The sequence below is a fragment of the Oncorhynchus clarkii genome, chromosome 16 (assembly GCF_045791955.1).
Source record: "Oncorhynchus clarkii lewisi isolate Uvic-CL-2024 chromosome 16, UVic_Ocla_1.0, whole genome shotgun sequence".
NCBI lineage: Eukaryota > Metazoa > Chordata > Actinopteri > Salmoniformes > Salmonidae > Oncorhynchus > Oncorhynchus clarkii.
The window spans coordinates 22,719,159-22,736,974 of NC_092162.1; the positions used below are offsets into that span (position 1 = coordinate 22,719,159).

General features: G+C 42.5%; 1 protein-coding gene across 2 annotated transcripts in view; it reads right to left on the bottom strand.

Annotated features, from left to right (window-relative positions):
- LOC139368208 (serine/threonine-protein kinase tousled-like 2) overlaps positions 1-17,816 on the bottom strand; it is a 29,758-nt gene that overhangs the window by 5,389 nt on the left and 6,553 nt on the right. Inside the window, exons 3-17 of one of the 2 annotated variants that reach the window (XM_071106855.1) lie at positions 12,056-12,127; positions 11,326-11,427; positions 11,023-11,121; positions 10,790-10,912; positions 10,358-10,450; positions 9,308-9,418; positions 8,475-8,611; positions 8,099-8,308; positions 5,517-5,583; positions 5,280-5,377; positions 4,627-4,708; positions 4,160-4,251; positions 3,513-3,602; positions 3,143-3,312; positions 43-181 (exon numbers count right to left, since the gene is read on the bottom strand). In XM_071106855.1, coding sequence (XP_070962956.1) covers positions 43-181; positions 3,143-3,312; positions 3,513-3,602; positions 4,160-4,251; positions 4,627-4,708; positions 5,280-5,377; positions 5,517-5,583; positions 8,099-8,308; positions 8,475-8,611; positions 9,308-9,418; positions 10,358-10,450; positions 10,790-10,912; positions 11,023-11,121; positions 11,326-11,427; positions 12,056-12,127 — 1,685 coding nt within the window. The remainder of the gene's footprint in view (positions 1-42; positions 182-3,142; positions 3,313-3,512; positions 3,603-4,159; positions 4,252-4,626; positions 4,709-5,279; positions 5,378-5,516; positions 5,584-8,098; positions 8,309-8,474; positions 8,612-9,307; positions 9,419-10,357; positions 10,451-10,789; positions 10,913-11,022; positions 11,122-11,325; positions 11,428-12,055; positions 12,128-17,816) is intronic. The other variant, XM_071106856.1, reaches the window with a different exon arrangement.

Genomic DNA, 17,816 nt, shown 5'->3' on the forward strand with positions numbered 1-17,816 from the left:
TGCATGGATATGTACGCTTGCAAGTGTGTGTAAAGTGCGTACCAGTAAGTCCCTGCTCCCTGGGAGGTCAGCTCCATCCCGTCCACAGAGTTGTAGCTGTCGTCATCCATGATCTTGGACAGGCCGAAGTCGGTGATCTTGATCTCGCCGCACGCCGTGCCGTTCACCAAGAGGATGTTGCCTATGGAGAGAGAGAGATGGGAAATGTAGTGAAACGCATAACACACATTGTGATGCATCTTTTGATTGAGGTTATTTGTGGTAAGCAGTTAATTGTATTTCAGCGCGTTGTAGCCCTGAAATACAGTATTAGCCCACGGAGAGAAGCACGAGATTAATCAACTTTCTAAAAAGGTCAGAGTTTTCCCTGTTATTTAACAATATCAATTTCCCTTTACTGTGGCAGTTGTGATCAAATCAACAATACTAGCCAATTTCAACACAACATACCGAAACAAAAACAAACTATGCAAGACTTATTAGTATGCAAAACTAACTAACTAACTATGCAAGAGATTTTGTTGTAGGCAGAACACATTGGAATAGGATTCTATTGCATTGACATGTACAACTCAGCACGCACTCTACATAGACCAGACCAGTGCGGCATAACCAATAAGAGCTGCAGTGGGCCTACATGCAAATAAACCATTGCCATGTACGGATCTGTGCCACTTACTTTGAACTGGACTGTTTACACCATGAGCGGTTGTGAGTAGATGCGCTTGTTTTGAGATCAAAGCAGGAACTGCATGTAGCCACGTGCACATTTTGTTAATATTCTTTGCTAGTTAGGGTGTTATTAACCCAGTTATAGATGATTTGTAGTCAGCAATAAGGGAGTGTACATTTCTAGCCATCATTTCTAGCCATCAAATCGAGTCAGGTAAAGAGCTTTTGTCTTAAATGGACCTCTCTAGGGTACGTGGGACATTAGCGTCCCACCTGGCCAACATCCAGTGAAATTGCAGAGCGAGAATTCAAACTACAGAATTGTAAATATATAACATTCTTGAAAATACACATGCAATATGTCAAATTAAAGCTTGACTTCTTGTTAATCCAGCCACGGTGTCAGATTTCAAAAAGGCTTTACGGCGAAAGCAAACCATGCGATGATCTGAGGACCCCATGAAACAAACACAGATAATCATATTTCATCCCGCCAGGCGCGACACAAAACTGAGAAATAACGATATAATTCATGCCTTACCTTTGAAGATCTTTTTATTTTTTTACGTAAATAATCAATCAAATTTAAGACGGGATAAATTGTGTTCAATACCAGAGGAAAACAAAGTGTAGCGAGCTTTCAGGTCACGCGCCTCTATCAAAACAGTACACTTCACACTACCCTCGTTCTGAACAGGGCTACTTCTTCATTACACAAAGGAAAAACCTCAACCAATTTCTAAAGACTGTTGACATCCAGTGGAAGCGATAGGAACTGCAAGCATATTTCTATTAAATCGGGCTTGCCATAGAAAACTAATGGGAAACAGATTGACCTAAAAAAAAAATATATATATCTATATCTGGATGGATTGTGCTCGGGGTTTCGCCTGTCAAGTAAGTTATGTTATACTCACAGACATCATTCAAACAGTTTTAGAAACTTCAGAGTGTTTTCTACAAAATACTACCAATTATATACATATCCTAGGACTGAGTAGCAGGCAGTTTACTTTGGGCACCTCAGTCATCCAAAGTTTTGAATACTGCCCCCTACCCAGAAGAAGTTAAATGGCCAGTGTTGTATTTTGAGACAGGCTTGAATAAACTAAGTAGCCAATAGGCAGAGGGTAGCATAATTTGTCAAATTCTCTGTAATAATGGTATAGGAATAACTATTTTTATTTGGTAAAGTGGTTTCTTGCATCAAAACAACATTTTCAGTCAACTCCTTGTCTGAAAGGACAAGTGGATAAACAGGTTAATGTCAAGCCCAGCATGTCTTTTTCAAAAAACTCATGGCCTGCAGACCTGCATCAAACACCACACATTGGCTGTTACTGTAGGCTGAATGATAGAAACCATATTTTCATATTAAAATGTTATGGGATGCCTTTTCTCCACTGTTTCATGTGATCAAATAGCCTACTTGGCCACTTAAAACGGGTACAGCCTCAGTGTTCACAGTAACCGCACGCTGGAAGTTGCACATAATTTTCACAACGTTCAAATTTGCGCTCACCTGAAATTAGCTCAATGCTGAATTTTTTTTGAGGGAATATTGCATATGATAAATACATTTTACCTTGAACTTTATTTGGTGTGTATGCTACAAAATACTATTAAAAAAGGGAAGACTGCCTCACGGGAGGCGTAGTGGTTGAGGGCGCTGTACTGCAGCGCCAGCTGTGCCACCAGAGACCCTGGGTTCGCGCCCAGGCTCTGTCGTAACCGGCAGCGACCGGGAGGTCCGTGGGGCGACGCACAATTGGCCTAGCTTCGTCCGGGTTAGGGAGGGTTTGGCCGGTAGGGATATCCTTGTCTCATCGCGCACCAGCGACTCCTGTGGCGGGCCGGGCGCAGTGCGCGCTAACCAAGGTTGCCAGGTGCACGGTGTTTCCTCCGCCACATTGGTGCGGCTGGCTTCCGGGTTGGATGCGCGCTGTGTTAAGAAGCAGTGCGGCTTGGTTGGGTTGTGTATCGGAGGACGCATGACTTTCAACCTTCGTCTCTCCCGAGCCCGTACGGGAGTTGTAGCGATGAGACAAGATAGTAGCTACTAAAACAATTGGATACCACGAAATTGGGGAGAAAAAGGGGTAAATTCACAAAAAAATAAAAATAAAGGGAAGACTATAGAGTGGACCGGCTAACTTAAAACCCAGATATGCTTTGACATCACAGCAGGGTCAAACAATCAAATACTTTCAAATCAGCTGCGTTCAATTTAGTTTGCAAGTAAAACTAATAGAATAGTATCAAAGGTGAAAAATCCAAGCTAAATCTAGCGCACCTCAAATACCGTCAAGTGTTTGACACACACACACACACACACACACACACACACACATATATATACATATATTTGACCCGGTCACTCCTGTACAGCTCAAGCCTACTCCTGCAACGATTAGGGTTAGGGGGCAGGTTAGAGTAAGGGTTGTCAGGAGCAGACCGTGGCCTGACTGACCTGGCTTGAGGTCATAGTGGATGATGGGCGGACGGATCTCGTTGAGGTATTTGAGGGCGTTGACGATCTGCATGATGATGGAGCGGCCCTCCTTCTCAGACATCAGCTTGTGCTGCTTCAGGTAGAAGTCCAGATCGTTGCCCTCGCAGAACTCCAGCACTGTGCAGAACCTGTGGAAGAGAACACAGGTTAGGAGAAAAAACTAGAATAATGGAAGTCACCATACAGACACTGAACTAAGGGCTAAATTGACTAGATTGACTATGAATAAAAGCATGGATGAAAGTTTTTATCCTGACTAGATTGACTATGAATAAAAGCATGGATGAAAGTTTTTATCCACCCATGGGTTAGTGATGGAGTGACTTACGAGTCTGTGTCCAGTGAGAAGTAGTCATACAGTTTGACTATTCGGGGATGGTCCAGTTCCTTGTGGATCCTGTACTCTCTGCAGGCATGCCTGAAACAAACATGGATGCACTACGGTCAAACACTGTAATGACTCAACACAGCGCACACACACACACACACACACACACACACACACTAGATGTCTACAGTGTCGGACCTAAGCATTCACATGAAGACACACAGCCGAGAACATCTTGGAAAATCCCTACAACCGGATAATGGATGTACAGATAAAGGGGGTATTACATCAACCATCCAAGGAGTTTGTGTGTGATAAGTCAAACTATTATTTTATGGGCTGATTAAAATATTTAAAACACTGCCAACGACTGAGGTAGCGGAATTGGAGGCAACATTTTCTATACGCAAAACAACTGATTTAATCTTTGAATTTTTCTTGGATGATATCTATGAGAAGGCAGCAATTATTTACTCAAATCTAAAGTAAAAAGCGAGAAACTGTTGTATATGATACAACCGGCAACAGCAGCACTTCAAACTTGTTTTCCATAAAGTGCTTTCCAGTCTACTTCAAATTATTATTCTGTGTGCCGAGACGGCTGTTTGGCAGACACAAAATGTCAGTCCAGCCGCAGGTTTCCTTACTTGTGGTAGTTCTCCTTCTTCTCGTCCCTCCAGTTCTTGTTGAGCTGGTGGATCTTAACCGCCACGTATCTTTGCTCCGTTAGGTCAAAGGCCTAGGGATGAACACGGAGTCAGACCAAAACAATGTTATAGAGCAATATTCAGTTCATTACATGTATGGACTTAGGATGCCTTTCGTAAATTGCCTCAAGTGTTACAGAGTGCGCTCTGGGTTGTTCGTAAATTCAGAGCGTTGTCAGCACACTGGACGCTCTGGCCAAGGAGTAGGGTTAATCTGAGGGTTCTCAAGTTAACTGTCTTAAATTGGCAAGTTTGCTAGCTACTTCCAGAAACAAAATCAGAGAACACCTCACTCTGACCATTTTACTCATCCTAGCAGAGCTGGTTAGACTGTTTTCATGTTATATAGGTTCAGTGACAAAGCTGTTTGCCGACGTTTACTGACACCAAGACTGAAAAGTGGTCACCTTGTAAACTTCACTGAAGCCACCTCGTCCCAGTAGATATAATAGCAGGTATCGATCGTTCAACGTGGGGTGGTCTTTAAATCTGATGAGAGGGGGAGACCACTGGTCAGTTTCTGAATGAGGATTGAGCAAAGGAACAGGTACATGCTACATTCCAGGAAGATAAACATACAACAGGACACTCCAAAATGTTCTGTACTCTTGCTGGTCCTGGAGAGCTACAGGATGTGCTGGCTTTTGCTCCACTAACCCACTAGATTCAAATAATCAAGGTCTTCAATCTGCAGGTTGGCATTTATTGTCATGAATCTTGCCCTGGAGGCAGCTCTGCAGTGGTCACCTGGCGTGGCCACAAAGTCAACAAATCGAATTTTAACCCCAACCACACTGCCAATTCTGATGCTTAACCCTAACCTTAAATTATGGTTACATTTTTGTTTTCATGAATTTTTACAATATAGCCAATTATGACTTTACAGCTGGCCCAGCTAGCGGAAATCTCTCAGTTCTGCCTCCAGGGCAAGATTCATGACAAACATCAACCTGCCTTCAATCTTCAGGACCATGATAAGATAAATCTACTTTGTAGTGAGAACGAGTTTGGTAATTGGAATGGAATGCAGAAAAAGAGAGGAAGGCCAAGGGGAGCGTACGTGGAGTTGTCCTCGTTGTGGATCCTCTTCAACTCCCGGATGTGGAGGTTCCTGACGCGCTCCAACCTCTCCAGCTCTGCCTGGATCTCTGCCTCCTCCTACAGGAGACACACACACTTGTTAGTCACTCAGTATCACACACACTCTTCATATAACAATCATGTCTAATGACAGTACTGTTTGGATTTATTGTGTATTGCATTTCCCCCGTTTCTTTTCAGCGGAGACGGACAGTACCTTCTTTAGATGCCCAAGCCGGAGTTTGAAAATCTCCTCCTGCTCGTGATATTCTGCAAGCGACAACCTGTGTGGTTCAAAGACAAAAGGGGCAACTATAAAACAAAGTCATCTTCTTTCGGTTTTCGTCCCTATTGAAGACTGCCTCAGGCGCTTAATCAACGGACCAGCTACACCTGTGTGGAAGCTTGCTGTTCAGCACCTGAACAACTTGGATGTGCATATTTGACGCTTGTTGGATTCTAGCTTGAAATATCTTTATTCATGCTACCTTACTAGAACTCATTGATTACTTTCCATGTATAATGAATGTATATGTTTGTGTCAGTGGAGGGTGGATAAGAACTAGGTGTATGGAAAGTTACTGAGTGAGACAAATGCGGAGGAGGCAGGACGTTTACAGTCGGTCAAACATGTTATTGTTAAATCTCATGGATCCTATAGAGGAAGGCAAAGGGCAACAGTCTGGTTTTAGTTTACTGATAAGGTAGGACAGCCATGGAGTAGGGAGGAGTGAGGAATTTGGGCCGAAATCAGGACAGATTAAGTGAGAAGGAACAGTTCTGTTACACACATATTACGCCCACCAAGGTTCTATCAGGGAGGCGTGGCCATGACTACACCAGTGAGAGGAACCAATTAAGTTCCTGACTAGCAATCGAGAAGTTTTGGGTGTCTAGATGTGCAAGTAGTTGACTCTGCCTAGTAGGAGGGTATAAATATATGTGCCTGTGTAAAAATGTCTTGGTCTTTACAGCTATATGACCCAGTGGGTGAATAAACTTGATTTGAGCTTTTCCTAGTCATCCGTTTGAGTTTTTAACTCTGTTAAGAACCTAACACCCTCTTCATTAATGGCTCTCCCACACGCTGTGATTTTTTGTAAAGGCTAATGTCTTTTGATATCCTCCACTGTAAGAGAGAAAGAACAGCTGGTACATTTTGAAGATTTGCTATCAGAAGAGTGCTCACACTTTGCGACTCAGCCGCTGTGACTCTGTCCGTGTCCTTTCCACTATTATGAATTAAGTTTGATTTTATTTCATAATTCAAAATAGCAGATTCAAACCAAATGAATGGCTTATTTTTCAAATCTGTCATAATGTATACGTTCTAGTCGGCCAACAACGGCTATGTTAATAAAAGGCAGTCCAATTTGGATCTTTTGCCACTAACTAGTATTTTGACCAAATCAGATTAGTGCTTTGCCAATAATTGGACAAAAGATCAGAGTGGCATACTACATTAGAAGCTAAATCCACTTAGGGTTTTCAAAAGCTAGCCAGCTTCAGTTAATGTCACATTCCAGCTCAGGATTCATCCGTATTACGACGGTGGATATTGTCGCAGATCATCCATTCTGTTGACCAGATACTCAAGCGGGCGCTCTAACAATTTAATTAAATGTCTTCAAAAACGGAAGGCAGTCGGGAGGAAAGATCAGGTGGGAGTTGGACCATTCTAGCCAACGAAAGGGCAGATACGCATGTGAATAGACAACTCTGATATAAAGTGTTTTTTTCCCCCTCAAAGTTGCAGGGATGCCATGGGTCTTACTTATATCAATACACCAGTAACAATCTAAACATTACAAAACATCTATCTATTAAAATAAGCCTCACGTAGCAAATAAGCCATTGCAATTTTCTGGGACCAAATTTGACACGCTCTCAATGACCTCCATATATAAAAACGTCTTGCTTGGTTAGTGGGGAAAAAATGAAATAAGATGCACCAACTTCTGGAGAAGATTTTGGGCCCAGTTATCCCTCTCGGTTCGCCTTAGTCGTCTTCCTCAAATGACGCAATCTTTGCAAAAGGTAGGACATTTTCATTGGTCCTCAACTCGCAGCTCAGACACTTCATTCAAGATAAATGGAGTTAGCCTGCCCCAGAGCAGGTTAGTTTCGAAGGTTTCTTTGCCATAGACATTTACCTGGCTAAAAGGTGAGACATTTTCATGGTACCGGTTATCCCAAGTACTTAGAATTGAACAAAGTTACCTTGCCAACTCCTGCAGAACTGTGACAGAAAATTCAGACATTTGTCCGGAGCTCGCAAGTGCAATAAATTGGATGTCGTTGACCCTGCCATACTGTGACTCATGAGGTCCCGTTTTTCACAAACGACCTAAAGATCATGAAAAACAGCTGCGACACATGAATCGTGCCACTATTGTTCCAAACTCTTACTGTGGGGGCTTGGCATAAGTCAACGACATTGGCCAAATCGACCCCTAGACCCTCTGCACTTGTGGAGATCTGAGAGGATTTAACAGGTGTAAGCAATATCGTAATAGCTTCAACTTGTCCTCTAATAAGCTAGGTGGAAGTTTCACCATATTGCCTATATAAATCAAATCGTCTAAAATTCCTAAAAGGGCATTGGGACACCCTTTCCCTATATATGTGTCGTGTTCATAAGGACACTCAAGGGTAAACATTTTGCAACAGAAAATGAGAAGGAGCCTTTCTTATTGGACAAGTTCATGTAGTCCCTCCCTGTTTTCCTTTGTTTTATTCCATTTTGTTCCTAATGAACATGACCCACAAAGATAAGCCAGAGGTACAATTCGTCCTTACGCTTCGTTGTCTTGTCCGTTGGTCTTGCTCTTGCGTTTGTTGGTACCGGAGCTGTTGGGGGCGGTTGGAGGCTCCATGGTGTTGGGGGTGGTGAGGAGGGTGAGGCTCTGGGCCGTTGTGGTGGTGGTGGTGGTAGAAGGCTTCCTCTTACCCAGCAGCTTCCTCTGTCTCTCTATGTCCTCCCTCTGAGAGTTTATCCTCTCCTGCTGCCTGGGAACACACACAGAGGCAGACACAATGAGGGGCAATGAGGATGGCACAGTGCTGGGCCATTGAAATCATAGTCCTATTTATTTCTATGCATTAGGAGTAACGTGTATGTATGTGTGACTCTAAGTTGTGTGTGTTCACTTGAAGAGGTTGTGTGTGTACTGACTTGATGAGGTTCTGGAAGGCATATCCGTCGGTCCACTGCTCGGTGAAGGAGGCTCCATGTCTCACGGTGGTGAAGTGGCCCAGTCGCAGGCGGTCCTGCATGCTTTTGTCCCGGCACGTCCTCTTCTCCTGCTTCGACTGGACACACACCGATGATTACAATTATTTACTTCTAATCAGGGTCTGATTTTGACCTATGACACCAGGTGAGTAGAATCTCAGGCCAATTAATTAAAATGGCAATTCCGCCACTTTTCAACCTCAATCATTATCTCCAGCACCATATCAGTGTCTACACATGTGAAAACAGCATGTTTCTATGATCTATGGTAAAAAAAAATTTAAAAAAGAGTTCCTAAAAAAAATGCTTCTGTGAAATAAGAAAAACAGTGATTTTCAAAACCTGCAATATGTTTCTAGCCAGAAGGATATTTTCTTGCTCTCCACATCTCCATGAAACTCAAGTTTGAAAACCACTGTTTTAACTTTTGATGACGTCATCGGGTAGAACTTAACTTTATATATTTTCTCCCTACAAAACATAGAAATGCACCTTTTTACATATGTAGACACTGGTATTGTGCTGGATATAACGAACATGAGATTGAAAAGTGGTGGAACTGCCATTTAACTACCAGGTAGCTAGTACTCTGGACCTCCAAGGGTTAGAATTTACCTTGAGCCAGGTTGTGCTTCTTCTGCGGTGTGAACAGACCCTTATGCCACTCTATATCGATTTTGCACTAAGTACTGCTCGTTTTAAAGTTTAACCATATCAGTTTGTTGTTTTGGACATTTAGAATCAAGGGTATCCATGGAAATACAGACACTCACCTTCTCGATAAGCAGCTTTTTGCTCATGGTCACACACTTGTTGAGGCGCTCCTTGTACCGCTCCAGCGCCCTCTGCTGCTCGTCTATCTGGCGCCGCAGGTCACAGTTAGCCTAAAAAAAAAAAGAACCCTGTTAGGAATTTTATGAATAATGACTAAACAATATCTACATTTTAAATAGAACTATAACTAAATAAACTCTACTCTGTTTTATTATATCTGATTAATAATATTAATTCATAAGGAAGGGAATGTGTAGATTGAAACATAATAAATACCATTCCAGCTAGGTTGGGGAGGAAATGGATTGTGGGTTTTAAGTAAGCAGAAAGGATCGTTAACCTATGTTTGAACCGACTCAACTTAGCTCTGGGATGTTTAGATAAGGCAGCGAGTGTTTTCCTGGGTTTTCCATTATCTGGAACTGTCTTCTAAATAGTGATGGATGAAGGTGAAGATTCTAGAAGTGAATCTTGATGAGTGTGTGTCTGGAGTGAGCGAGCGGGGGGGGGGGGGGGGGTTGGAATAAACTTTTGAACCTGTTTTGTCCTGGTCGATAGGAGGAAGGACATTTTATAACCTATGACGTCATATTTTGTATATAAACTGTTGTTTTTGGTTCCATGGCAGAGAGCTCCGAGAATAAATACTATTATCTAATATTGGTAAGACTGGTCTCTGTCTATTTTATGCTAATAGGAATCTTACAAATTCTTATAAAATAGACAGAGTGATTTAATTAATGTACACATTTAGGAATTATGAAATTCCGATGACACCTGTGTGTTTGTATACAGTAGTAATTTTGCCTCCCTAGTTATCAGACACCTACAGCTACTATCACAGTAACTACCCAACATCATTCGACAATTACTTTGAGATGTAATTAGATTATTATATATATTTTTTTAAAGGTAAACTCAGATGATTTGCAAATAAACAAGCAACGTTTTGGTCACATTAAACATTTTGGATTCTCCTACACAGTTTTTCTTCTAACGGGTAACTCCAATGCTGTATAAAGAGATAAAGATGTGAAACAATGTCTTACCCTCAATAAGTCGTCTATCCGACCTTCCTTCTTCTCTAGGTCAGAGTTCTTGTTGTTCTCTAATGCTGTCAGCTTCTCAAGCGTCAAGTCAGACTGTGGTGTGAGAGAGTGAGTGAGTGGGAGGAGAGAGAGAGAAAAAGAGATGGGAAAAGAGAGGGAGGAGAGAGATTAGTACAAAAGGCACTAATGACAGAAGGGACAATCCATCCATCAATAGGGTTGATTAATCAACAAATGCGTAGTTAGGCTGGTGGTCAATAACCAGCTTTCCAATTATTTCCAAGTTAAGGATAGGATTACTTCAACTGCCTAGTATGGAGTGGCACAACAACAGTGCGTTCTGAAATGGCAGAAGTGGATGTGAGCTGTGCCAAGGGGAGACAACTGTCTAGCCATGCCAGGTAAGGTGTGAGGCCAGGCAGGGTTGTTTACCTGAGTAGATTTGTGGCAGGATGAGGAGGAGTGGAGCAGAACAGGCTTCAGGGAGCTGGAGGAGGAGGAGAAGGGCTCGGCGGGAGCTGCTGAGCCTGTGGACGACGGACTGCCCTGCTGCACCTAATGAGATAGAAGGGGGGGGAAGAAATATTTCAGACTGTTCCCATCGATCTACACTGAGAGTCATGTTAGTCGTTAAGTGAGGGAGCATAAAGAGGGCTGGTGCTCACCGCCACTGGGGGGTTAGAGTGTGAGTGTTGACAGGAGGAGCGCACCAGGGGAGGGATGCCCCGCGCCAGACTGGTGGCAGGGCAACTACCACCAGCAAACTGAGTCAAAGCATGTGCGCATGAGAGAAACAGAGAGAAATGATTGAGCCATTGAAGGATGAAAGTACAAGGACAGACAAAGAGCCTGAAGAAACGCTGTATTTCAAATCAAGCGTGTTAAAGTGCTTCACGTGAAGGTAATGAGATATCAAGACAGCCATATGTTAGAAAGAAAGCTACGCACATCATGAATTTCTCACTCACCTCAAAATAATCGCTAATTTTGTGACTTCTGGCGCCTCCCTTATCGTACTGCTCTCCTTTCCTCTTCCTGGTTCTCTGATCACTGGGCTTCTTCTCTGGTGTCTAAGCAACAGAATCACACAGTACACACCATTGGAGGAAAGACAACTACAGAATAACTTGTGTCCATCTTTTCTGGGTTACCTAATTTCCATTGATCGTGTGTGCGTGTGTGTGTAACTATACTTGTGGGGACACCAGAATAGTAAACAGAAAAATTTACCAACTGGAGACATTTTGTTAGTCCCCACAAGGTCACATGCTATTTCTAGGGGGTTTAGGGTTAAGGTTAGAATTAGGTTAAGGAGCTAGGCTTAGGTTTTTGGGTTAAGGTTAGGGAAAATAGTATTTTGAATGGAACTGAATTGTGTGTCCCCACAAGGTTAGTTAAGCAAGACTGACTGTGTGTGTGTGTACACACACGCGCCAGTGGAAGCTCCTAAGAGGAGGAAGGGGAGGACCATCCGCAGTGAATTTTATTTATATAAAAATAAATAAATAAATATATATAAAAATAAATAAATAAATATAAATATATATATATATATATATGGAACATTTGAGTATCATGTAGTAGCCTAAACTTATCGACGTTACATTGAGCTGGGTGAATGGAACATGAATGACAGTCAGCCAATCTGCTGTACTAGAAATAAGGCCGCCCCTGGCACACGCATGTAGTCATACTGACCTCCAGCTCCTTGTCGCTCAGAGAGCCCACGCTGCACAGGCTCTGGTTGGACGACTCATTTATTCCCGAACCCTGGAGGAAACAACAATACATTGGTCAACAAGAAAATGGATGCTAAACCCTTCTGTCCTGCAATTTCTTCAGAAAGTACTCCGACCCCTTTACTTTAGCCACATCTTGTTGTGTTAGACTGAAGTTTTAAATGTATTTCTTATTTATTTTTTATAACCTTTTCATCCTGAATACAAAGCATTATGTTTGGGGCAAATCCAAAACAACACTTCATTGAGTACCACTGGTTATATTTTCAAGCATGGTGTTGGCTGAATAATGCCATGGGTATGCTTGTCATCGGCAAGGAATATAGTTTTTTTAGGATGAAAATAACAGAACATAGCTATAAGCACAGGCAAAATCCTACATGAAAACCGGGTTCAGTCAGCTTACCACGAGACACTGGGAAATTAATTCAACAGCACAATAACCTGAATGCAAGACGAAATCTACACGAGTTGCTTTAGAAAAAAAACAGTAAATGTTCCTGAATAGTCTAGTTACAGGTTAGACTCAAATCTACTTAAAACTATCACAAGACCTGAAAATGGTCTTCTAGCAAAAACCAACAACCAATTTGACAGCGCTTGAAGAATTTTTATGAGAATAATGGGCAAATTTTATATAATCCACATGAGCACAGCTCTTAGAGATTAACCTAAAAAGACAGCTGTAATTGTTGCCAGGTGCTTCTACAATGTATTGACTCGGGGGTGTGAATACTTATGTAATTGAGATATTTATGCATTTCACTTTCAATACATTTGCAAAAATTTCTAAAAACATGTTTAACTTTCTCAAACGTTTTTTAACTTTCTTTCTGAAGGCACTGTGTGTAAGACAGGTTAACTAAATGAGTATCACACAATAAAGTATTTAAACCACACACAAATACATACAGTTGAAGTCAGAAGTTTACATACACCTTAGCCAAATACATTTAAACTCAGTTTTTCACAATTCCTGAAATTTAATCAGAGTAAAAATTCCCTGTCTTCGGTCAGTTAGGATCACCACTTTATTTTAAGAATGTGAAATGTCAGAATAATAGTAGAGAGAATGATTTATTTATTTATTTTTTTTCATCACATTCCCAGTGGGTCAGAAGTTGACATACACTCAATTAGTATTTGGTAGCATTGCCTTTAAATTGTTTAACTTGGGTCAAACGTGTCGGGTAGCTTCCCACAAGCTTCCCACAATAAGTTTTGGCCCATTCTTCCTGACAGAGCTGGTGTAACCGAGTCAGGTTTGTAGGCCTCCTTGCTCGCACACGCTTTTTCAGTTCTGCCCACATATTTTCTATGGGACTGAGGTCAGGGCTTTGTGATGGCCAGTCCAATACCTTGACATTGTTGTCCTTAAGCCATTTTGCCACAACTTTGGAAGTATGCTTGGGGGTCATTGTCCATTTGGAAGACCCATTTGTGACAAAGCTTTAACTTCCTGACTGATGTCTTGAGACGTTGCTTCAATATATCCACATCATTTTCCCTCATGATGCCATCCATTTTGTTAAGTGCACCAGTCCCTCCTGCAGCAAAGCACCCCCACAACATGATGCTGCCACCCCCGTGCTTCACGGTTGGGATGGTGTTCTTCAGCTTGCAAGCCTCCCCATTTTTCCACCAAACATAATGGTAATTATGGCCAAACCAATTCTTGTTTCATCAGACCAGGGCACATTTCTCCAAAAAGTACTATCTTTGTCCCCATGTGCAGTTGCAAACCGTAGTCTGGCTTTTTTATGGCGGCTTTGGAGCAGTGGCTTCTTCCTTGCTGAGCGGCCTTTCAGGTTATGTCGATATAGGACTTGTTTTACTGTGGATATAGATACTTCTGTACCTGTTTCCACCAGTATCTTCACAAGATCCTTTGTTGTTGTTCTGGAATTGATTTGCACTTTTCGTGCCAAAGTACGTTCATCTCTAGGAGACAGAACACGTCTCCTTCCTGAGCGGTGTGACGGCTGCGTGGTTTATACTTGCGTACTATTGTTTGTACAGACGAACGTGGTACCTTCAGGCATTTGGAAATTGCTCGTAAGGATGAACCAGACGCATCCCCAGCCGCGCCCTCAGAGCATGCGCAGACCAGCTGGCTGGTGTGTTTACGGACATATTCAATCAATCCCTATCCCAGTCTGTTGTTCCCACATGCTTCAAGAGGGCCACCATTGTTCCTGTTCCCAAGAAAGCTAAGGTAACTGAGCTAAACGACTACCGCCCCGTAGCACTCACTTCCGTCATCATGAAGTGCTTTGAGAGACTAGTCAAGGACCATATCACCTCCACCCTACCTGACACCCTAGACCCACTCCAATTTGCTTACCGCCCAAATAGGTCCACAGACGATGCAATCTCAACCACACTGCCCTAACCCATCTGGACAAGAGGAATACCTATGTGAGAATGCTGTTCATCGACTACAGCTCGGCATTTAACACCATAGTCCTCCAAGCTCGTCATCAAGCTCGAGACCCTGGGTCTCGACCCCGCCCTGTGCAACTGGGTACTGGACCTCCTGACGGGCCGCCCCCAGGTGGTGAGGGTAGGCAACAACATCTCCACCCCGCTGATCCTCAACACTGGGGCCCCACAAGGGTGCGTTCTGAGCCCTCTCCTGTACTCCCTGTTCACCCACGACTGCGTGGCCACGCACGCCTCCAACTCAATCATCAAGTTTGTGGACGACACAACAGTGGTAGGCTTGATTACCAACAACGACGAGACGGCCTACAGGGAGGAGGTGAGGGCCCTCGGAGTGTGGTGTCAGGAAAATAACCTCACACTCAACATTAACAAAACTAAGGAGATGATTGTGGACTTCAGGAAACAGCAGATGGAACACCCCCCTATCCACATCGATGGAACAGTAGTGGAGAGGGTGGTAAGTTAAGTTCCTCGGCGTACACATCACAGACAAACTGAATTGGTCCACCCACACAGACAGCATCGTGAAGAAGGCGCAGCAGCGCCTTTTCAACCTCAGGAGGCTGAAGAAATTTGGCTTGTCACCAAAAGAACTCAAACTTCTACAGAGAGGCGGCAGGGTAGCCTAGTGGTTAGAGCGTTGGACTAGGAACCGGAAGGTTGCAAGTTCAAACCCCCAAGCTGACAAGGTACAAATCTGTCGTTCTGCCCCTGAACAGGCAGTTAACCCACTGTTCCTAGGCCATCATTGAAAATAAGAATTTGTTCTTAACTGACTTGCCTAGTTAAATAAAGGTTAAATAAAAAATTTTAAAAAAAGATGCACAATCGAGAGCATCCTGTCGGGCTGTATCACCACCTGGTACGGCAACTGCGCCGCCCACAACCGTAAGGCTCTCCAGAGGGTAGTGAGGTCTGCACAACGCATCACCAGGGGCAAACTACCTGCCCTCCAGGACACCTACACCACCCAATGTCACAGGAAGGCCATAAAGATCATCAAGGACAACAACTACTTGTCCACTGCCTGTTCACCCCACTATCTTCCAGAAGGCGAGGTCAGTACAGGTGCATCAAAGCTGGGACCGAGAGACTGAAAAACAGCTTCTATCTCAAGGCCATCAGACTGTTAAACAGCCACCACTAACATTGAGTGGCTGCTGCCAACACACTGACTCAACTCCAGCCACTTTAATAATGGGAATTGATGGGAAATGTAAAATATATCACTAGCCACTTTAAACAATGCTACCTAATATGTTTACATACATATCAGATGAATAATGTAGGGTATATGTATATACTGTACTCTATATCATCTACTGCATCTTTATGTAATACATGTATCACTAGCCACTTTAACTATGCCACTTTGTTTACATACTCATCTCATATGTATATACTGCACTCAATACCATCTACTGTATCTTGCCTATGCCGCTCTGTACCATCACTCATTCATATATCTTTATGTACATATTCTTTATCCCTTTACACTTGTGTCTATAAGGTAGTAGTTTTGGAATTGTTAGCTAGATTACTTGTTGGTTATTACTGCATTGTCGGAACTAGAAGCACAAGCATTTCGCTACACTCGCATTAACATCTGCTAACCATGTGTATGTGACAAATACAATTTGATTTGACTTGTGGAGGTCTACAATTTTTTCTAAGATCTTGGCTGATTTCTTTAGATTTTCCCATGATGTCAAGCAAAGAGGCACAGAGTTTGAAGGTTGGCCTTGAAATACATCCACAGGTACACCTCCAATTCACTCAAATGTTGTCAATTAGACTTTCAGAAGCTTCTAAAGACATTACATAATTTTCTGGAATTTCCAAGCTGTTTAAAGGCACAGTCAACTTAGTGAATGTAAACTTCTGACCCACTGGAATTGTGATACAGAAAATTATAAGTGAAATAATCTGTCTGTAAACAACTGTTGGAAAAATTACTTGTCCAAACCGACTTATCAAAACTATAGTTTGTGAACAAGAAATTTTGTGGAGTGGTGGAAAAATTAGTTTTAATGACTCCAACCAAAGTGTATGTAAACTTCCTATTTCAACTGTACATACATACATGCATACATGCATACATACATACATACATACCAGCCAAAAGTTTGGACACCTACTCAATAAAGGATTTTTCTAAATTTTTACTATTTTCTACACCGTAGAATTATAGTGAAGACATCAAAACTATGAAATAACACAGGATTAATGTAGTAACCAAAAAGTGTTGAACAATTCAAAATATATTTGAGATTCTTCAAAGTAGCCACCCTTTGCCTTGACAGTGTTTCCCACTCTAGGCATTCTCTCAACCAGCTTCATAAGGTAGTCACCTGGAATTAATTTCAATTAACAGATGTGCCTTGTTAAAAAGTTAATTTGTGGGATTTCTTTACTTCTTAATGTGTTTGAGCCAATCAGTTGTGTTATGACATGGTAGGGGTGGTATACAAAAGATAGCCCTATTTGGTAAAAGTCCAAGTCCATATTATGGCAAGAACAGCTCAAATAAGCAAAGAGAAACAGTCCATCATTACTTTAAGACATGAAGGTCAATCAATGCCGGACATTGCAAGAACTTTGAATGCTTCTTCAAGTTCAGTCGCAAAAACTATCAAGCGCTATGATGAAACTGGCTCGCATGAGGACCGCCACAGGAAAGGAAGCCCCAGAGTTACCTCTGCTGCAGAGGATAAGTTCATTAGAGTACCCAGCCTCAATAAAAGACACATCAACATCAACTGTTCAGAGGAGACTGCGTGAATCAGGCCTCCAAAGTCGAATTGCTACAAAGAAACCACTACTAAAGGACACCAATAAGAAGAGGCTTGCTTGGGTCAAGAAACACGGGCAATGGACATTAGACCGGTGGAAATCTGTCCTTTGGTCTGACAAGTCCAAATTTGAGATTTTTGGTTTAACCGCCATGTCTTTGTGAGACGCAGAGTAGGTAAATGGATGACCTCTGCATGTGTGGTTCCCACTGAAGCATGGAGGTGGTGGTGTGTTCGGCACACTTAAGCAGCATGGCTACCACAGCATTATGCCGTCCCATCTGGTTTGTGCTTAGTGGGACTATCATTTGTTTTTCAACAGAAAAATGACACAACACACCTCCAGGCTGTGTAAGTAGGAGAGTGATGGTGCTGCATCAGATGACTTCGTCTCCAGATATCACCCGACCTCAACCCAATTCAGATGGTTTGGGATTAGTTGGACCGCAGAGTGAAGGAAAAGCAGCCAACAAGTGCTCAACA